The following is a 20100-nucleotide window of genomic DNA, read 5'->3' as shown; positions in this document are numbered from 1 at the left end:
GCCGTAGGGCTGGAATGCTAGCAAGTGCAGATTCCTCGTATCTAACATTCCACGTCGCTCTGGTTCGTACGTTCCCGGACATTCCTGTCCCTTAAGCCCCGGCATCGCAAGAAACCTGGGCCCATTTACTTTATCCTCACGATTTCCGTTGTGGCCATGCTACCCGGCAACATTTGACATTTACTAGTGTGTGTATATTTGATCGACTCACCTACCTAACAAACACCTGAAAACATAAGTTCCTCGTAAAAGTAAAAACACAATTGGATGTGATCATCCGGGGACCGGAAGTAACCGATCGAGATCGCCCCGGGATTTCCTTCACCCCATTAATCGAATGCCACATTTACAAACCCCGAGTGAACTTCAATTGTGGAGTTCCCGAAACAAGTGCAGCAGAAGCAAGGATCGTCCCGACCGGTCTTTACCCGGAGGACTAAGGTGCAAGAAGGGGAAATGTAAGAAATAAGGGTACAGAAAAGGAAGGGGAAAGAAATGGGTCCTGCCCATGGCAACTGCCAAATAGTCCACAACAGACATCGATCCCGAAGATGAGATAAATACGTGCAGCGGTGGAGATTCCAGTGGCGTCTGTAATGTACATGTACAGTAGGGACCCTTGCCCAGCGCTGTGTTAGTCGCATCCCTGGAGTGCAGTTCGATGCAACACACACACACACACACACACACACAGCAGGGTAGATTGGAATCCTGATGGGTGAACTGCAGGCTTTGTTGTGTAACTAACATACAATTCTAGTCGATAAGCGGGAAGAGAAAGAAAAGAAGAGGAGGAGGCATGGAAGCAAAAGAAAGGAAAGTGACACCTGCGATTTCCATCATCCTTTTCTTTTGTTTTGTTATTTTTGCTTCAGACAGATTAGTTAGTTGTTAGTTAGTTAGTGATGGCATTAATAATAGCGCGCCCATTTCTTTTCTCGCCCGTGCGCTCGCATATATGCAGCATCAGCAATCAGATCCTTTCTGTCAACTGTGCCCGAGTGACACGAAGATGGGCGACTGGACCGTCGACCTTCCAATCCCAGTCCGCAGACATGCATTGCATTGCAGCAACAGGTGGTCCAGAACAGCAGGGATGGGCGTTGCATCCTTGCCGATGGAGTTATTCCCATGCTGCAGTTAGTAAAGCTTAAAAGTATCTGTCGGGGGACGGGGGCGTGTGCCGTTGATGCACCTCATAATTTGATTCGGAGTAGATTGGTTTTATGGAGGGAAGTGACTACGAGGTCCTTGGCATTCATTGATCGTCATTCTTGTATTCGGTCTGCGATTTTGGCTTCTGATGTGCTCGAGTCGACTTGGCTCCGTTTTCGACCCTTTTTTTAGGACCATCTGTTTCAGGTGCGCGGCTATGCTGGACTTGGCAGGGTATGTGCTCGGCATAGTGGATGTTACATTGCCCGGGACGGGCAAAGAAGAAGATCAGAAGATTTCTCTGAATATGGGGGATGGTGTATAAGTATCAATCTATAGATCGGTATGCTGGGAGGGTGCCATGTTGGCTTGATGGCTAATGTTACTAGCATCTGTAGGGCTTCTGTATATTTCAAGGACACCCGCCCTGCTCCGTTCGCAATCAAGACCTGTTGACATACTCACAAGTGAAGATATGAGACTAGCGCGATCCTTTGCTATAGGTGAAAATAGAGAATAAACAACCGTTGGGCTTAATGGCGCTATGATGGTTTTAAAGAGAGACCACTAGTCCTGATTAAAATAGAGATCGACACATCCCAGGCCATGGCGGATTGCTGTCATGAGAATTGCAGGATTGGAAATACCGTGCTGAATACGGGGGAGCCAGTATAGGAATAGTATGAGTATGGTATTGCTTTCCGACTCTCCTCGTACCGAACCTGGGCTGTCCGTTATTGTTTGGAGCCGGCTGTCACCTGAAGAGTCATCACGTGACTTCAGTACACGCAGTCCAAGAATGAAGGCATTCCCCACGAGCAGAATGTTCTGGGAATGGGAACCTTCCACCCGGTTACGTGTTCTTATTCTTATCTCTATACTACGTACATCACACAGAGCACTAGGTAGCTTGAATACTAGTGGAGTCGATCATTCGATCATAGTCAAAGTCTTAATCCCTGGAGATGAGATGGGTGCTGCTCATCGTTGTACGGGGTGCCAGGGCTGAAACTCGGCCCCGAAAAAAAAACGGAGCGCCGAGCTATTCAGTATAGGGGAGCGTGAACTACGGAGTAGACTCACGCTAGGAGACCACTTTCCCCCTAACAAGGGAAAGGGTTAACGATGTCGGGTGGCCCGCCTAAAGTTAATTAGGATTCCCGGCGTTAGAAACTTCAAAGTTAGAGACCCTCTGGTGGGAACAAAGCACTACCTAAGCGAAGGAATGGGAGATAGTGTGGGTTGTGTGTGGATGTGCTAGTGGGGAGTCTGGCATCTTTCGAACGGCCCATTATTCATTGTTGTGGAAGGGAGTTAATCACAGAAAATGGAAAAAGAAAAATAGTAAACAAAAAAAAAAAAGAAAAGAAAAGAAAAGATCGGCCCACTCAGGTGATGTATCAACTTATCAAGATCAACTGAAAAGCCGACGGATCAGCATCGGAAAGGCCCCACTTGATGGAATCTGTGGCTGCCGCCAGAGTGGCTGGTGGCATTTCCTGTGCGTTGGCCTGTCAGGTGACTAAGTTCTTAAGTAAGCACAGTCTCAGCGATCCATGACGGAAGAGGCAAAGTACGAAGCGAGTGAGAAAAGGGTAAAGGGGGAAAGAAATTTAAAAAAAGAAAAAAGCTTTGGGTAGTATCAACTCCCATAGCCGCCTGCGTCGTCTTTTCGAAGGAATCGCTACGTCTTGGTGTAGATCTGGAGCCAAACATAGAGCACAACTCCTACTATCCCCATATTATGGACCTAGCGACTTCGTATAACTTCCCAGCGCCCTAGAGAAAAAAGGGGAAGGGGGGCTTAGATGACAAACAAACATATGCAGCAGTCCCCTGTAAGTGAGCACTGACCGTTCACCCCAACCGCACCATCACCGGGGGTATGCAAGCCAGGTTGACGTACTCTTGTATGCCAGTGTCAGATGGTGGAGGGGGGGAAAAAGAGACGTTGAAGGAGGGTGGAGGAAGAGAGGGGTTGGCCCGGATATTGGTATTGAGATCCGTCAGTTGTGACTCGCTCCTGAGTTTGGGAGCATGGGGATTGGAGAATGGGCCGCAGAGGGTCCTACTCCATATGTGCGTATGGTCCGGCACAGTCTAAGATGCAGACGGTTAGTACGGAGGAGGGACGCCAGTTTCTGGGATTATTGGGGGCCACTGCAACATTTGCAGGTGGCCCAAGTGGAGACTGCCTCATGCCTAACTAGGCTGCCGGGAGCTTAGGTAGTTGAGCTTATGGCCATACGCCAGTCATGTATGTCGGTTGAGGACCCACCAAGGCAGTCAGGATTTATTGGTGGCACTTTCGTAAACACTGCAATATTTCATTAAATAATAAATAATGGCACGGGGAAAAGAGGGTCGGTGGGTCCATGTTCCATGGTCCACCCGCAGCCTCTCGGCGAGTCACAACCGGGGGTTCGTGCTACTCGACTTACGTCCTGCAATCCCTGGAGTTGCTTTTCTGGCTCCGGCGCTTGCATCCTCGTCAGACACTGCCCTGTTTCGGGACGGTTCGACTCCATTGAAACTAAAAAAAAAATAAAAAATAAAAATAAAGAATTTTGCTGAATTTCTCTCTCTCTCTAAACTCGCTGAGATCATACTTACCTACTCCGTTTTCCTACAGTTAATATTTTAGTCTACGTCGTCTTCTAATTTTAATTAAATTTAATTTGTTACTCTTCCCTGTACTAAAGCCCATGCTCCTAGTAGTATTTATCACACTTTGTGCCCCGCTTGCCAACGTGAGCCTCCTCTTTCCATCCCTCTCATACGCCTTTGTTGGAAAAGCCACACAAAAATCTAGAATTTTAGAGTTGCCGAGTAAAAAAAAAAAAAAAAAAAAAAAAAAAAAAAAATTAAAAAAAAAAAAAAAAAAAAAAAAAAAAAAAAAATCGTTTATCCGCAAGTCTATAGAGTCGCTGAGATCATAATGAACGTACATACGAATAGACTGTCAATGGAAGGGCTTTGTAGAAAAGAAAGAGAGAAAATTAACGAAAGCCCCCATTCGTGTCAAATTAAATTTGTGCACTGACTCGACTGGGATCTATCAAGACCTTGGGTAAGACAAGTCAACGAGGGAGACGATCTTCCCTGTACCCTGTTGTACTTTGCTCCTGCATTCAAATGCGCACACCTGAGATTCCGGTGCCCGGAAAATATTAACTGTAAATACCCGCGGACACGACTCCAGATTGTCCCCACCCACTAGACCGTTCCTGGTCGTAAGCTGTCTGTCTTCGGCTTGGCGCCGGACGACCGCTATCTCACCTTTTTCCGTGCTTTCCTTTGCTTTCGCTGACTGCTCGAGAGCTGCACAACCACTAGCGCCGCTTGGCAAATTTCACCCTCTACCACCAGCCCCTCGACCTTTCTCTCCTCTTCCTCTTCTTCCTCCTCTCTCGCTTTCCTCTGCTTCTTTCCTTTTCTTTTCCTTTTTCTTCGCTTTTTCCTGTTGGTGACTTTCCCCTGCTTCCTATACATTTCGTTACCTCTATTTGCATCTCAATTCCTTTCCTCTCCCCTTCCGTTACCCACCCTCCCTTTCTCGGCTATTGGGTTGTGCCTTACTCATAGCGCCAACTCTTGCCGGCCGAGGCCCTCCCCCTTTTCATATTACCTTCGCATACTCTCACAAACTTTCTGTCTCACGGTGCTGGCCTTCCAGCGCTAAGTCGGAACGATTGCCTGTGCGCGGTCCTTAGCGCTTCCGTCTGCCGTACATCAGCTTCACTCCGGGAGCGCGTGAACGGAACTTGCTACCATTCTGGTCAAGGCGCCAAGGCTTTTTTTCAGTTGACAATCTCGGCCGAAGCACGATTGCCATCGGGAGTGGCCTCGAAAAGAATAGTCGCGCTTGCGGGAACCGTTGGGTCTTGGTACGCGCGAAGAGCTACCTGTGAGTGGCACGGATTCAGATTGCATCATTGTGTCGCAGGTTATATGGGATCCGAAGCTACAACATCTCGAAATTCGGTTGCGTTACGATTCCTCTAGTATTTCACCCTCACTATGGCTCACACCCAGCCATCGCCCACGGGCGGCGTCACACCTCACCATGGCCATATTGCTGCTCACCCGCAGGTTAATGGTCACATGCCTCTGCAGTCGCAAGGCCAGAAGGGTCCTCCCATGAGCACTGCTCAAAAGATTGCCGCGCTGAATGAACAGGTGTGGCTTCAAATTGGTATGTTGAGATATTGCGCAGGCTTTTTAATAGCCAGCTTAGCTTATCCCGCGACGTACACTGACCGCTTCTTTAGGTGGCCTAACGGAACTCATGGGGGACCTTGACGGCGCCATGAATGCGTATGAACAGGCTTTGCGGCATAATCAATGGTCTATTCCTGCAATGAACGCGATCTCCTGTATACTGCGGACCAAGGAACAGTTCCCAAAGGCGATTGAGTATTTGCAGAACATTCTGAAGCTGGACCCAACGAGCGGCGAAACATGGGGCAGTTTGGGTATGTGCTTACTAACGACATCCCTGCAACGAGCAGTTGACTGACTATTAGCCCAGGGCATTGCCATCTCATGATGGATAACTTGCAAGAGGCGTATACTTCTTACCAGCAGGCGCTCTACCATCTGCGTGATCCTAAGGTATGTTAGCCCAGTTCGCCACATGAAATGACATCTCTAATTGACGCTTGTCTTGGTAGGAACCCAAGTTGTGGTACGGTATCGGTATCCTTTACGATCGCTATGGCTCCCTCGATCACGCCGAAGAAGCCTTCTCTCAGGTCATGAGAATGGCGCCTGATTTCGAGAAGGCGAATGAGATTTACTTCAGATTGGGAATAATTTACAAGCAGCAGCAGAAGTTCAACCAGAGTCTGGAGGTCAGTATCCAAGCGTCGAAGTCGAAACTGGGCCGGTTTCCTAATTCTCCAATTCCAGTGCTTCAAATACATTGTGACCGATCCCCCCCGTCCTCTTACAGAGGAAGACATCTGGTTTCAGATCGGTCATGTCCACGAGCAACAAAAAGACGTGAGCTTCCTAACCCACGATGGTTTTATACTCGGGCTAACCCTGGCAGTTTGATTCTGCGCAACAAGCCTATAGACGGGTTCTTGATCGCGATCCCAATCATGCGAAGGTCTTGCAACAGCTTGGGTGGTTATATCACCAACAGAGCAACAGCTACGCCAGCCAAGAGAAGGCAATCGAGTACCTTGAGAAATCGGTTAGCGCAGGTAGGTTTCTACATGGTCTGAAAGGAGAATGAGACGAGTCTAACCGTGTTCTTGTGATAGACAACACTGATGCGCAGAGTTGGTACCTGCTGGGCCGATGCTATATGTCCCAAGCCAAGTATCCCAAGGCCTACGAGGCCTACCAACAAGCCGTCTACCGGGATGGTCGGAACCCAACTTTCTGGTGTTCCATTGGTGTGCTTTACTACCAAATCAATCAGTACCGCGATGCGTTGGATGCCTACTCGCGTGCTATTCGCCTAAACCCTTACATCTCAGAAGTTTGGTATGATTTGGGAACTTTGGTAAGCTCACGGATACCCGAGGATACACCAATGGACGAAACTGACTTTCTATCCAGTACGAGTCCTGTAACAACCAAATTGCGGATGCTCTCGACGCGTACGGTCGTGCTGCCGATCTGGATCCGACCAACGTCCACATCAAAGCCCGCCTGCAGCTCCTTCAGAGTCAGCTATCAGGTACAAGCCAGAGCAATGCCCCGGCTCCTCAACCTCAGGATGTCCACCCCCAGGCCTACCAGACAGGTGTTGGAGGACCTCCCGCTCCTCAGTGGGGTGCACCAGCACCGACTGGGGGTCCTCCTCCCCAGCCCCCTGCCCCACCGAGGCAGATCGCTGATTGGAACCGTGGCATCAACGAACTTCAATCTCAGGCTCAAGCCCAGGCGGCTAATGGATTTGACCACCGGGATGCGGTTCGAGCTCCCCCAGCTATTCAGCAACCCAGCCCACGCCAGGAGCCAGGAAGGGGCTTCCCCGACGCTGTCCGTCCTCAGCCTACCGCAGCTCGTTCCCCGAAGACTGCACTGGCCGGCCCGGGCGTGTACGCTCCTGCACATACACTTCCTCAGATTGCCAACCCGCCTGCGCCGTCTCACGAGCGTGCCCCTAGTGGTGCTGGCGGTTTCCCTTCGGCAACTCGAGGACCGTTACCTCCTGCTCCCGCAGGGCCCCCTCCTGCTCCCGGTGCGCCTAATGGTGCTCCTACTTCTGGCGGCCCTCTACCCCCTTATCATCGCCCGTTCACCCCTCCGACTGAGATCAGGCCTATCCGTGATGAGCGGCCCTCGTCTCCTGGTTCGACCTACCCACACCAGCAGTATCATCATGGTCCTAGCGTGCCACCTGTACAGGGCGCTGGTAGCACTGGAATTGCGGGCGGTGCCCCCCCACCTCCATCTGCGATCACTGCCGCTGAGGCCGCTGCTCGCGAACGTGAAGATCGTCCCGCCTCTGCGATGAAGCGGGGCCGCGAGTGGGAAGCCGAGTCCGCACCCGTTAAGAAGATTGCAAATGAGGAAAGCCGTGCTCGTCTCGACGAACAGCTTCCTCGTCGTGTCACTCCCCCAAACCGCATGCCTTCCCCCGGCGAGATGCAACGTCGTAGCTCGTCTGAAGTTCGACGCGAAGACCAACGTCGTATCAACGAAAGTTACCATCCATCCGAGGCCGCTCATCACCCTCCCACGCTTCCATCCATTCAGCACATGCCACAACACGCCTCTGGCTCTGGTCTTCCTCCCATGGCTGAAGGGTCTGCTCCGGCAGCCAACGGACCACAGCCTGGGCCTTCTGCTCCTGTGCAGGTTAAGGAGGAGCCGGCCCGCGGCGAGCAACCCCCGGCTCATGAACCAGCTGCGCGGAAGATGGACGTGGACGAGAACTATGATGACGATGGCGATGATGATAAAAGAGCCAGCGCTGCTGTAAAGGGCAGCCCTTCTGCCAGCGGGTCGGGTAATACCAACAATGCCACCAATGGCAGCCAGACTTCACAGTCAAAACCGGAGTCTACAGCCTAGGATACCACATCAAAAAATGTGTTTCCTGCTGTGTCCTTTGATGAATGTACCATGTTGCCTATGGACTGAGCCTGAATCCAAAAGCTCACATGAAGTTATCATTTTGAGACTTCCTGTTGCCTTCGCTTACTTCTACTTTGATTTCTTTTTCCATTTCCCCTTCCCCTTTTTTTTTTCTACTATCTATATACTTCACCCCTTACCTCCCCTTTCCTTCATTTCTCTCTACTTTTGGGCCAGCCATTTCCTGGTGGCGTTCACCCTTGTCTGCTATCTTAGCCACTTGGTCTGTATTGTATGACTCCGAACGGCACATGAGGAAGGAGATGCACGTTTCCCACTTTGTGCTTTTGTATCTATTCCATTTTCTAAACGTTTCTGTTTTCTTACATTTGTATGCCCTGCGACAACCCATCTGTTCTCATCTCCTGTCTTAGTCTTTTAACTCTTGATGATTGAAGGTAGCAACAACAGAAAATGGCAAACTAGGTTAAGTAAGATACTTTGATGAAATAGTAAATTTCGAGTTCACGTGTAGTAAGGCGGTAAGATTTGGGGTGGGTGCTGCTGCCCGACCCTTAGCCCGACCCTTAGCTTGTGTTTGGAGCGCCCGGAACCTATTCTCCATGTGCGACGGGAGAGGTACTAACCTAGTGGTACTAAGGCACCGCAGTCGTACTGATAGGGCTTTACCTGGAGAAACAACGTTATGGGGTCAGGAGGAACCGCTGAAGTTACTACGAATGGAATAGTGGCCGAATGATACATGTGCCTCAGGCAGCAACAGAAGTCGCTTACCCTCTCGGCGGTACCTAACCTTAACAGGGTTAGCGGCGGCATCGCTTAGGTCAGCCCACACTCGTTAAGCGGTGCAAAATATGACTTTGCGGCCGATTCAGAGATAGACACTGTCACTCACCACTTCGACGACTAACGACAACAGGGTCAAGATGTGAGTTCCCACGCTGGCGCAATGCCATCATGACCTCAGAAGAATCAAATCGCTGATTTTTATTCTCTGTAACAGGAGTCACCGGAAGTACGAAGCGCCTCGGCACGGTTCGTCAATCTTTGTTCAGTTTCTTTCGGACGACTTCGAATTTTGAGGTCGTGGGTGTGTTTTGTGTGCGTCCTACTGACACAGCTCTACACAGGCTCCCTTGCCTACCTGCCCCGCAAGCGCGCTGCCAGACACCGTGGAAAGGTCAAGAGGTTAGTTTTGGATGAAAATTTTCATGTTGAATTGGGATATTGGAAGGCAGGATACTGAGACCCGCGATAGCTTCCCCAAGGATGACCCCAAGAAGCCCGTCCACCTGACGGCCTCCATGGGTTACAAGGCCGGTATGACCACTGTTGTCCGTGACCTTGACAGACCCGGTGCCAAGATGCACAAGAAGGAGGTTGTCGAGGCTGTCACCGTCATCGAGACCCCTCCCGTATGTTTCACCTATCAATCCTTTCGCCCGAGTGGGTGCGGAAGTGCAACGTACTTACGAGTTTCATTTAGCTTGTCGCTATCGGTGTCGTCGGTTACATTGAGACTCCCCGTGGTCTCCGCTCTCTCACCACCGTCTGGGCTGAGCACTTGAGCGACGAGGTCAAGCGCCGCTTCTACAAGAACTGGTACAAGAGCAAGAAGAAGGCCTTCACCAAGTACGCCAAGCAGCACGCTGAGGAGAGCGGTGCCTCCATCACCCGCGAGCTTGAGCGCATCAAGAAGTACTGTACCGTTGTCCGTGTGCTCGCCCACACCCAGATCCGCAAGACCCCTCTTAAGCAGAAGAAGGCCCACCTTATGGAGATCCAGGTCAACGGTGGCTCCGTTGCCGACAAGGTTGACTTCGCCCGCAACCTCTTCGAGAAGACCATTGAGATCGACTCCGTCTTCGAGAAGGACGAGGTGATCGACGTCATTGCCGTCACCAAGGGTCACGGTTTCCAGGGTGTCACCAGCCGTTGGGGTACCAAGAAGCTTCCCCGTAAGACTCACAAGGGTCTGCGTAAGGTTGCTTGTATCGGTGCCTGGCACCCTAACCACGTCCAGTGGACTGTTGCCCGTGCTGGTCAGATGGGTTACCACCACCGTACCTCCTGCAACCACAAGGTCTACCGTATCGGTAAGGGCACCGACGAGGCTAACGCCTCCACCGAGTTCGATATCTCCAAGAAGCAGATCACTCCGTAAGTCCTCCTGTGGCACGACCTTTGTGTGCCGACTGAACGTGCCGTGACTAACAATTCTGCAGCATGGGTGGCTTCGTCCGCTATGGTGAGGTTAAGAACGACTTCGTTATGCTCAAGGGTTCCGTCCCTGGTGTTAAGAAGCGTGTCATGACCCTGCGCAAGACCCTCTACCCCCAGACCAGCCGCAAGGCCACCGAGAAGATCGAGCTCAAGTGGGTCGATACCTCTTCCGAGTTCGGCCACGGTGCCTTCCAGACCCCCGAGGAGAAGCGCGCTTTCTTGGGTACCCTCAAGAAGGACCTTGTTACTTCCGCTTAAGGTGTTTATGGATATGATACGGTGTAGTGCAAATTATTTATTTTTTCAATAAAAAAGCGAATACCTTCCAAGTCTAGGGTCCGACTGGAGATCGTTAGTTTCTTTTTCATCAGGTTTACGTAGCTGCAAGGCAATTTTATGACACTCAAGAGAACGGAATCGCAGAACAGAAATTCTCCTGTAGGAATGTCAATGTCTGGCGACTTGTACTGTAGGATCCATTTGCCATTGTGCGTTGGGAAAGCCTTGGCGCTTCTCTAACACAGTCTAGAAGAATTATCTTTAACTTTGGAAGACATGGCTTTTTTCACGCCCTTTACTCCTCTCTGTTCTAGGGTAGTGCTCATCACCATCGAACTCTAGCAGCCGTCCTTGGCCCTATAATCTGATCGTCCCCAGGCCGAACTTCCGTGGCAAAACTCCAGGACAACTGCAGCATCCAGCATCCAATCGCGATGCCGCTCAGCCGCCGAGGGCATTGCGTCATTGATCGCATCTGGTGTTGGGCTTCAATCTCATCACCAGAAGCCCACAGACTTCCCCTCCGCCCTTCAATCATCCAACTTCCGCTCCAGAACTGTCCCCAGCCCTCCCGCCGAATCCACCATCTTCGTCGACCACTCTTCGTGAACCCTCCCCGAACACGCGACAGCATCACTGTTTCACCAGCTGCCCCTCTCCAACCCACCATCTTGCGCACAATGTCCGACGACGCCTACATGAACTTCCTGAACAAGGCCAACGCGGACTTGGACACCGCGCGAGCTCAACAAGCACAAGACTCCCCTACCGTCCGCACCGAAACAGTCGAAACGGGCGTCCACGTCCCGGCTCCCCTGACCTCAGTTGACGCCTACTACATCTCTGAGACCGACGCACCATTCGAACCCGTCGCACTGCGATGGGAGGGCGCGTCTAAAGGAATCTTCCCTGACCCTTGTACGTGACTCTTCTGATTTCCACCACCTCCGCCGAAAACAGGCATTTCCACGTGGGTTCTCACGCTAACTACTTCTAAAGCGCATCTGTCCCGTCTGATCTCGCCGAATGCGGATCTTTCATCATCGATCACTACTCTCTCACCATCCTCGTTTGATCCGAGGAATCAGTACCCGTCTGCGCTGCGCGCGGTGCGCGCCGCGGCGGCGGAGTCGTCTGGAGGGGATGAATCGGCGGTGGATGTGAAGGTTTATCGGGTTGAGGTTGGGATGTCGCGGATTGAGTATTATATTCTCGCGGTGGACGCGGAGAAGTCGTTGCTTGTGGGATTGAGGACGAAGGCTGTTGAGACTTAGGGGTGCTTTCTTGCTGCTCTTTGTACTTGGTGTGTCTTTGCGGGTGTATGTGTGGAGGATTGGGGATTGTAATGGATGAGATGTGTCTGTGGGAATGAAATTGTATACTTATACCTTTGGAGTCATGTTCTCCCCCTCTTTCTGATGGAGTGTCTAGATAGAGTACGAGGCATATCGTTGTGTCCCTTGGTACTCTGGAAACATCGTAGGGCAAAAATCAGTATTAAACATGGTATCCAGGCGTTGGTCGACTTTTATATACACATTGATACTACATACTAATGTACCCAATGCCAACACAACGAATAAAGCCTGTTGGTTACTACTGGACATGGTAGTAGATACTCCCTCCATACATACATACCATGAACAACTACGCACACAGCCTATAAATAAATAAATGCAATACCACCAAGTCCAAATCAAAATTTTTTTTAAAAAAAAACAAAGAACTACACATCCAACCAACGAGTAGGAGTAGCCGGAACACATACCAGGTCCCCCCCAAAGGTATACATACAGACCCTGTTCCCTAAGCAGCCAGCAAAGGCCCGAGCCACTCACTCTCTTGCATTAGTACTACCACCAGGAATCGACTCGGGAACACAAGACTCAATAAAACCCACAGCACAATTATTTCCCAATCCCATGTATACCATATCCCCAAAAACCACCCAAGAAGAAATACTAACCCACCTCCAGTCAAGATAAGATAGCCTCGTGGTCCGAACAGCGCCGTTGTCTCCAGGGCGCAATAGTATATTTAGCACACAAGCAAAAAAAAAAGCAAAGAAAGGATTTCCTCCCCCCCCCGCCCCCCACACCGACAGAAAAACTAAATCACCGTTACACGAAAGAGGGAACAGATCTTTTATGTATGTATGCATGTATGTACTGTTAAACTTGTGGACGATAAAAATAGGTTTGTATGTGGGTTGACATCATCTGACTGTTCTTTTTGTTTGGGGTGACATGCATGTAACCCATTGATTTAAGTAGAACTGGGGTCTTTGAAGAAACCCGTGAAAGGGGTCCTTGTGGGTGGATGGACGTACGTATGTATGTATACTCCGGTGTGGAGTTGGGGTTTATGGGGATCTGTCTGTAGGGGTTGAGTTTGGGGTTTCTATTACTCATTGGAGGTGCCATTGGAAGTCTTTTTGATTTCGCTGTTTGATTCTAGGCATCGATCATGCTGTTTGTGTGGTTGTGTAGTACAAAGAGGGAAAGGTGATAGGCAGAAAGATAAAAAAAAAAAAAAAAAAAAAAAAAAAAAAAAAAAAAAAAAAAAAAAAAAAAAAAAAAAAAATTGAAAAAATTAAAAAAATAAAAAAAAAAAAAAAAAAAAAAAAAAAAAAAAAAAAAAAAAAAAAAAAAAAAAAAAAAAAAAAAAAATTGAACAAAAAACAATAAAAAATAAAATACAATACTAAGAGAAGATATGAGCAAGGGGCGGTTCGTCGTCCTTGCCCTTGGTGCAGGTGGAGGGCAGGATAAGATGTTCTTTTTTATGTATTTTATTGTATTTTTGATTTATTTCGCACTCTCACATGGAGGACAATCACATAGTCCTGTACAATTTGCACAATCGACAACGCAAACTGTCTCAGGTGAGGAAACAAAATCAGCCCCACTGCGAGGAAAAAGGCTACTGGTGTTATTTTTGTTCGGGCGATTGTTATCATGGCGCATGGGACCATCGAACTGGGGCATGTCTCGGGATGGATGGGTTTAACACGCGTCCCCTGCCAGACTAAGGATATTAGGGTTGTCCTGCTAAATTACCAGGGTAAACGGCGAGCCGCGCTAAGGTATTGCTTTGGTACGACAGTATATTGAAGGAGGTGACGGTGCAGGGGAACAGGAGTGCCTTAAATACTCATGTATATACCAAGAAGCCAAGCATTGTTGACCTCTGATCATTACTGGAAAGGATTGGAACTGTCCCGAATGGTGTGGACAGTGATTGGGTCGTGGGTGTTCCTCCCCGGCGAATGCATCTCAAGCCGTTGCCGACGCTGCGCTGTTCCGGTCCTCAGGAAAGTTTGGGAACTGACACATCATCCTTTGGAGGCTGATCGAAGTGTTGTAGCTTATTTGCAGTGATTCGGTAGATGCGTCACTGTCATCTGTGTAGGAGATGTGGCTGACATCAAACGCATCTCGGGTGATCTGCTGATGATCTTTGCCAGGACGAAAGATCACCACCGTACTTTACAGGGAGTGACCACCAGTGTCAGTCAAAAGTAATGATCCAAGGAAAGAATATAAGTGTCAATGGGAGTCTCTTGGTCTTCGTACTTCTTACCTTGTTTCTGAGAGTTCTCGTGGGGTGGCGGAAGGTCCCCAGGAATGACGGAAGGTTGCTATGAGCTTTGTCCGATGGAATGAGGGGAAGAGGAAACAATGGGTTTCAAGATTCCGGAACTCAGACAATTCGCCATGGAGTATGCTATACATTTCCTCCGGACTCCACGGCTATTCAGCCTCATTGCCTTCTTCTTTCTGGCCCGGTGGCCTGTTTGTTGCGATGACGACAGGGTCGTGCTTTGTCACTGGGTAGATCTGATCTATCCAGAGCCCTTAAGGTTAAGAGCCAGGACGCGTGTTCAGGAATGATTTATATATAGGAGCATCCATGTGAGGCACTCATCGGAGAGATTATTGTTCGCTTCTCCTTGTCCTTCTCTTCTCTTCTTTCTCTTTCTTTTGTTCTCCAAAAGATCAGCGGTCGTCTCAGAGTGAAGCCGGAAGTAGGTCTCGGGTTAGGTTCTTCTGGAAGGGGTCTCGGCGTGTCAATCATTGAATCGAAGGGTTGGATGCAAGAAGACATGAGAGTCAGTTGTTAATATAGGGCTCACATGATGAGTAGCACACAGTAGGGGTTTGCATCAGTGTACATCAGTGTACATCTGCCATATCACCGTCGTAGTACTGTGTAGTACTAGTAGTAGTCTTTCGCCGGGAGTATTACCATACGATACCGAATCCACCGGGTGGATGAACCCTGCACTAAAAACTTCCATATGGCGCTAGACGGTCAAATAACGCTTAGTTGCCGAGTCTTAGGGTTCACCGGTCCACTTGACAACGATCTTGAGATTCCATGGAACAGGCTCCCATTTCTCATGGTCTGTAGCAACGAAATTCTTCCTGAGCATTCCTGAAACTCACTGGGTGGGGTGGATGCTTCGGTTTGAGGCAGCTATGAAATATCCCGGTGAACCAGCCAAGGGGTTCAACGGGAAGGGGAAAACAAACGGTGGGAACTGGATGATTTCCCCTGAAGGGTCAAAGTCTAGACCGCCGAGGAAACAAACATACTCGCCGGGCAGTACCTGCGTTTTTTCTCGTCGCCGTCGAACCAACGTTCGCCAAAAGGACCTGCAGACGCCACCGGGCCACCTTCTGTACTCATTTCCCTCGGTCGTCAATCGCCCAAAAAAAAAAAAAAAATTATGGGCGACCATCCCCACCTGCAGGGGCCCTAGTGGCCAATGATCCCCAGAGGGGACCTATTTTAAAGCATTCTTGTGGTCTTGTATCTTTTTGATAACAACAGGACCATCAGTGGTGCCTTTCATGCCGATTCCTGCTGTCTTTGGATGGTTTCATGATGGTCCAGTATTGTTCTATGGATTGTTATTTGTCCTTTTCTTTCTACCGCACTGTATAATTACTCTGGATAATAATAATAATTATGACTATCATTTATTATTACTGGTAACTGTTTAGGTATAACCTTGAAGGAAAGTAATTTTTTTTTTTGATTTCTATTTTCTAAAAAAAATAAAAAAAGCTTTGCCATGCTATGTAGGAATAAGCCAAACAGGGATTGGCATTGACAACCTGAACGCTCTCCACTCCCTTTCCTTACTGTTTCTTCTGGGTAGTTTAGGTCTTTGTGGCATCCTGACCTTCATTCCATTGCGCCCGCTGGTGCCTTTTCTTTGTTTCTGTCTGCTTTTCTTCTTCTTCCTCTCCCCCTCCTCTCCGTCCAAACGTCAATCTGCCCTTTCGCTGTCCGCCATCACCGCCCATTCACCTCACTACATACACGCTCTCTAACCCCGTCTGATTGTTTTGGTTCTGCTACACTAATACCGCCTGTTCTCCTGTCGTCGTCCAATCTTCCAGAGACAAATGCGCATCGGGATCTAACGTCCCGTCCACTCGTTCGTAGTCTTGTTTCCATCTTGATACCCATATCGCATTATTCGTCGCTCTTTTTCCGTTTTTGTCTCGGAGCCAGTCATTACCGAGCGTGAGGGTGTATTAATACCTAATTAATAGCATCGGGACACAGCTACAGTCTGCTGGTACACATCTGGATGGAATCCTGGAAGGCAGCTGTTTGATTGGTTGTATATCAAGGGTTTCCGGATATACTTGCCATTCAGTGCGCATCGTCGATATCATTTGCGACGAGACCGGGATTGAGAGAGAAGCACTATCAAGACGGTTGGAAGTGAATTAGGCCCCGCGTTTCCATTAATTGCCAGATCCGCGTGGGCAACAGCACAGCGTTGACAGACCACCCTCAGCGCAATCCATACGAACGGATTACAAGATGTCGGACAATCCTATGGGCCAATCGGTGCGAGAAACTCCTCATATTCGACTGAATTCGGGCCAGCATGATCCATTCAGTGATCCAGACGAGACCTACCCCCCGGTCCCTAGTCATGCGGGCGTTGGACGCGCCTTGACACCGGGCATGTCGAATTCAGCGTCCACGGGGACATTCATGACCATGCAGACTGGGATGGGCTCGCCGACCCCACAGGACTCAACAGATTTCTTGTTGCCGCCGCGGCCACAGAGGCATCGGGAACAGTATGAAGGGTTTCAATCGCCGGATTTGTCTGCGCAATCGTCGAGACGGACAAGTTGGAGCTCGGAAGGTGGGAGTGAGAGCAGAGGCTACTTCTACCCCCGTTATGAGGACCTGAGATCTCCCTCGCAGGGAGAGGGTGATGCGGAAGATGTGAATACACAAACGGTTACGGAGAAGTTCAACATCATGCCGTCAGAAGGGCTGCTTTTATTCCCAGAGGATGTGGAGAAGGACGATTATTTGCACAACCCGGATCCGAACGACAAAGAACGGGACTGTGACATCTGGAACCGACGAGGAATAATCAACGGCGGAGGTTTAGTCTTGTTGACGCTGGGTCTCCTGATGCTGTTCATTGGGTATCCTGTTTTGTATGACCTATAACTCCATTTGGACAGATGCGGGCGCGGAAACTAATCTTTTGTAGTACTGCCGTGAAAGGGATGGAGAAACAATCGGGCTCCATCTGTAAAGCTGGGGATACGTTATGTCTTGATGTGGGAGAGAGGTCATTACTCAAAAACGTGCGGCGCGGGTTGATAGACCCGGACACTCCGGAGTCCGCAATGACGAAGATGTCGGCTGATGGCAAGGAATGGAAGCTGGTGGTGAGTTTAGATACGTTGACGAGTTGTCTGAATCGGTCACTGATCATCCTAGTTTTCGGATGAGTTCAACACACCGGGGCGGTCGTTTTATGACGGTGACGATGCTTTTCTTCAGGCGGTTGATATCTGGTACGGTGTGACGCAGGATCTCGAGGTTTGTTCTGATGGACAGTTTCCTACGGTTTGTCTGCAGCTGACACTCGGCAGTGGTACGATCCTGACGCAGTTACGACGAAAGATGGTGTGTTGGAGCTTCGGTTCGATGCATTCCCGAATCATGAAATGAAGTATAGGTCCGGCATGGTTCAGAGTTGGAATAAATTATGCTTCACGGGCGGTCGTTTGGAAGCAAGCATATCCCTTCCCGGAAACGGTGAAGTGTCCGGTTTCTGGCCTGGTTTCTGGGCAATGGGTAATCTAGGGCGCCCGGGTTATGCCGCTACCACGGAAGGAATGTGGCCGTACAGCTACTATGATGGTTGTGATGCTGGAATTACCCCGAACCAAAGCTCTACGGATGGCCTGAGTTGGTTACCTGGAATGCGTCTACCTGCATGCGCCTGTGACAGTGCAGAACACCCTTCCCCTGGCAAGTCAAGGAGTGCACCGGAGATTGATGTCATCGAAGCTAGCGTTGCCGCTTTGAACGGTGACGCAGCGACGATGGTAGGGTCGGTTTCTCAAAGTTTGCAAATGGCCCCATTCGATGTTTGGTATATGCCTGATTATGGTACGTGCTCGTAATATATGGGTTACGGAAGTTCGGCCTTGCTAATGGTATGACAGAATACACAGCTGTGTACGATCACAAGATCACAGAGATTAACAGCTATCGTGGCGGGCCGTACCAACAGGCAATGTCTGGACTCAGCAACCTTAATAACGACTGGTACAACGGAACACAATACCAGGTATACGCCTTCGACTACACCCCAGGAGCTCGTGGCAATATCACCTGGTATGTCGGCCAGGATAAGACATGGACACTCGACGGTAGAGCCCTCGGCCCCAACGGCAACATCGGCCAGCGGATGATTCCTATGGAACCGCTGTCGATCATCATGAACCTGGGTATGGCATACAGTTTCGCGCCAGTAGATGAAAACATTAAGAAATTTATGCCTGGGTACATGCGTTTCGATTACCTCCGAATCTACCAGGATCCAGACAATCTTAGCCTTACCTGCGACCCACCGGGCTATGAAACAACGGAGTATATCGCGAAACACCCCAAGGCGTACCAGAACGTCAACAAAACTACATGGTAAGCCTACCACATTCTCGCAAGTCTCGGGTGATAATTTTACTGACGAGTGCAAGGTCCGATGCTGGATATGAATGGCCCAAAAACTCATTCATGCATGGATGTTGAGTTTTGTCATTTCCCCTTCCAGCTATTGTATCCCTTCAACCGCCGAGACTTTTGCCCGAAACATTTTTGAAACCCTTTGGGTACATAGCCGGTCCCTTTTGTACCAACCACCTTTGTATCACCACTGTCTCGATGGTGCATACTACCACGTTCACTTATATCCTCTCTTGCTAAACGGCGTCTTCGGAACCTCACGAGTCGTTTTAGCGGCATTGTGCTTTGGCGTTCGGTGGGCATTATGATTTCCATTCTGCAAAGAGCTGCCCGACCTGGAATTGGTCGCATTCGTGTGCGCGTCCCGCTCGGTCTGACGGACGCATGTCGGGCTCATTTGTTTTGTCTTCTTCACTCTGCATGCTGGCATTTACATGTGTATTATCGTTGTCATCTTCTGTCTGTATACCTTTCGACATTTCCCTCCTTTCCACCTTTTCCTTTTTTGTTAACAGAACTTGTGGGGGCTCGAATCACTGCGCCCTTATTTTACGATAGAACACGTTGTCCGACGATTCATGGACCGTCTTCTTACCGACGAAAACGAGACTCTGTGGTATGTACGAATTTCAGGGCGTAAAAAGCGCTTCGCATTTGAGATAGTCATGTTGAGGTCCCTACCCATTTTCGCATTGGTTATGAAAATAGAAGCATAATACTGAATATCAAGGTGTACTCCGTGCAAATTCGTCTGATTCCATGGATACAGTCGATCCCATGTAAACAAACTACTTCATCGCGATGTGATTGGCCATGACTAAGCGGCTTTGGCGTCACATGGGCACCTCGTCCATTTCTCAGCGTTTCTGCTTTATCCAGAATAACGGACTGCTAGTCAAGAGTCGCCTCAATCAGCTTATCGATCTGCCCTGCTGGACAGCGGTGGTGTTTCCTTGTTGTCTTAACACATAACTTGTCCAACGCACGTCCCCGTTCCTTACCGTTTCTGGTTCCAGGTGGAGAATACCACCTACTGGCCTCTTAAGTGTATACCGTGAGTAGACCATTAGTAGACTGGCTGTCTTAAACTAATGATCAAGACATACAATCTGCATTGCATGACTGCAAAGCTCTGCACAATACCATCTTGCGCACATCCTTCTTATAAACAACAAGCACTTCCCTAGTGCTAGCGTCCGTATTGCGGAGTTGCCCATCTTTCGCTGTGGAAGCCCTATCAGCCAAAAGGCTACTCCCATTACTCTGACCATCTACTGGCGATCTACTACCCAATCTCGCACGTCTCAATTTGCATCGCACGATATCAGCCCGTGCCCAAATCTCGTTCTATACCCCCCC

General features: G+C 49.5%; 5 protein-coding genes across 5 annotated transcripts; 4 read left to right on the top strand and 1 right to left on the bottom strand.

The window, feature by feature from the left end:
• Nucleotides 1-227: 227 nt before the first annotated feature.
• Nucleotides 228-724, bottom strand: BDV37DRAFT_266314 (uncharacterized protein). Its single transcript, XM_032083900.1, has one exon. The coding sequence runs from the start codon at nucleotides 642-644 to the stop codon at nucleotides 330-332; it is 315 nt and encodes a 104-aa protein (XP_031934501.1). The 5' UTR covers nucleotides 645-724; the 3' UTR covers nucleotides 228-329.
• A 3844-nt stretch (nucleotides 725-4568) lies between these two features.
• On the top strand, nucleotides 4569-8692 carry cyc8 (putative transcriptional corepressor Cyc8). The gene is made up of 8 exons (XM_032083899.1): nucleotides 4569-5350; nucleotides 5427-5630; nucleotides 5687-5769; nucleotides 5829-6008; nucleotides 6067-6159; nucleotides 6209-6365; nucleotides 6426-6670; nucleotides 6727-8692. The coding sequence occupies exons 1-8, from the start codon at nucleotides 5176-5178 to the stop codon at nucleotides 8188-8190; spliced, it is 2601 nt and encodes an 866-aa protein (XP_031934500.1). The 5' UTR covers nucleotides 4569-5175; the 3' UTR covers nucleotides 8191-8692.
• A 398-nt stretch (nucleotides 8693-9090) lies between these two features.
• Nucleotides 9091-10909, top strand: rpL3 (60S ribosomal protein uL3). Its single transcript, XM_032083898.1, has 6 exons — nucleotides 9091-9142; nucleotides 9218-9249; nucleotides 9345-9402; nucleotides 9473-9629; nucleotides 9701-10374; nucleotides 10440-10909. Coding segments are annotated over exons 1-6 (1179 nt in total). The 5' UTR covers nucleotides 9091-9140; the 3' UTR covers nucleotides 10696-10909.
• A 137-nt stretch (nucleotides 10910-11046) lies between these two features.
• On the top strand, nucleotides 11047-12361 carry BDV37DRAFT_266303 (uncharacterized protein). Its single transcript, XM_032083897.1, has 2 exons — nucleotides 11047-11634; nucleotides 11716-12361. The coding sequence occupies exons 1-2, from the start codon at nucleotides 11151-11153 to the stop codon at nucleotides 11988-11990; spliced, it is 759 nt and encodes a 252-aa protein (XP_031934498.1). The 5' UTR covers nucleotides 11047-11150; the 3' UTR covers nucleotides 11991-12361.
• Nucleotides 12362-16309: 3948 nt separating this feature from the next.
• Nucleotides 16310-18926, top strand: BDV37DRAFT_65605 (SKN1/KRE6 family beta-glucan synthesis-associated protein). Its single transcript, XM_032091021.1, has 6 exons — nucleotides 16310-17198; nucleotides 17255-17435; nucleotides 17488-17589; nucleotides 17643-18165; nucleotides 18222-18699; nucleotides 18756-18926. The coding sequence occupies exons 1-6, from the start codon at nucleotides 16561-16563 to the stop codon at nucleotides 18805-18807; spliced, it is 1974 nt and encodes a 657-aa protein (XP_031934497.1). The 5' UTR covers nucleotides 16310-16560; the 3' UTR covers nucleotides 18808-18926.
• Nucleotides 18927-20100: the final 1174 nt, after the last annotated feature.

The sequence above is a fragment of the Aspergillus pseudonomiae genome (genome assembly GCF_009193645.1).
Source record: "Aspergillus pseudonomiae strain CBS 119388 unplaced genomic scaffold BDV37scaffold_176, whole genome shotgun sequence".
In the NCBI taxonomy this organism is placed as follows: domain Eukaryota; kingdom Fungi; phylum Ascomycota; class Eurotiomycetes; order Eurotiales; family Aspergillaceae; genus Aspergillus; species Aspergillus pseudonomiae.
The sequence above is the reverse complement of the archived record's forward strand: the minus strand, read 5'-3'. Positions and strand labels throughout refer to the sequence as shown.

Bases quoted from the DNA above. Each gene is read 5' to 3' on its own strand.
- BDV37DRAFT_266314 (XM_032083900.1), bottom strand. From the start codon at position 644: ATGCGACTAACACAGCGCTGGGCAAGGGTCCCTACTGTACATGTACAT.
- cyc8 (XM_032083899.1), top strand. From the start codon at position 5,176: ATGGCTCACACCCAGCCATCGCCCACGGGCGGCGTCACACCTCACCAT. The intron at 6,009-6,066 runs GTCAGTATCCAA...CTCCAATTCCAG, and splicing joins AGTTCAACCAGAGTCTGGAG to TGCTTCAAATACATTGTGAC. The intron at 6,671-6,726 runs GTAAGCTCACGG...CTTTCTATCCAG, and splicing joins GGTATGATTTGGGAACTTTG to TACGAGTCCTGTAACAACCA.
- rpL3 (XM_032083898.1), top strand. The intron at 9,250-9,344 runs GTTCGTCAATCT...AGCTCTACACAG, and splicing joins GTACGAAGCGCCTCGGCACG to GCTCCCTTGCCTACCTGCCC. The intron at 9,403-9,472 runs GTTAGTTTTGGA...GACCCGCGATAG, and splicing joins CACCGTGGAAAGGTCAAGAG to CTTCCCCAAGGATGACCCCA.
- BDV37DRAFT_266303 (XM_032083897.1), top strand. From the start codon at position 11,151: ATGCCGCTCAGCCGCCGAGGGCATTGCGTCATTGATCGCATCTGGTGT. The intron at 11,635-11,715 runs GTACGTGACTCT...CTACTTCTAAAG, and splicing joins AGGAATCTTCCCTGACCCTT to CGCATCTGTCCCGTCTGATC.
- BDV37DRAFT_65605 (XM_032091021.1), top strand. From the start codon at position 16,561: ATGTCGGACAATCCTATGGGCCAATCGGTGCGAGAAACTCCTCATATT. The intron at 18,166-18,221 runs GTACGTGCTCGT...ATGGTATGACAG, and splicing joins TTGGTATATGCCTGATTATG to AATACACAGCTGTGTACGAT. The intron at 18,700-18,755 runs GTAAGCCTACCA...GACGAGTGCAAG, and splicing joins AACGTCAACAAAACTACATG to GTCCGATGCTGGATATGAAT.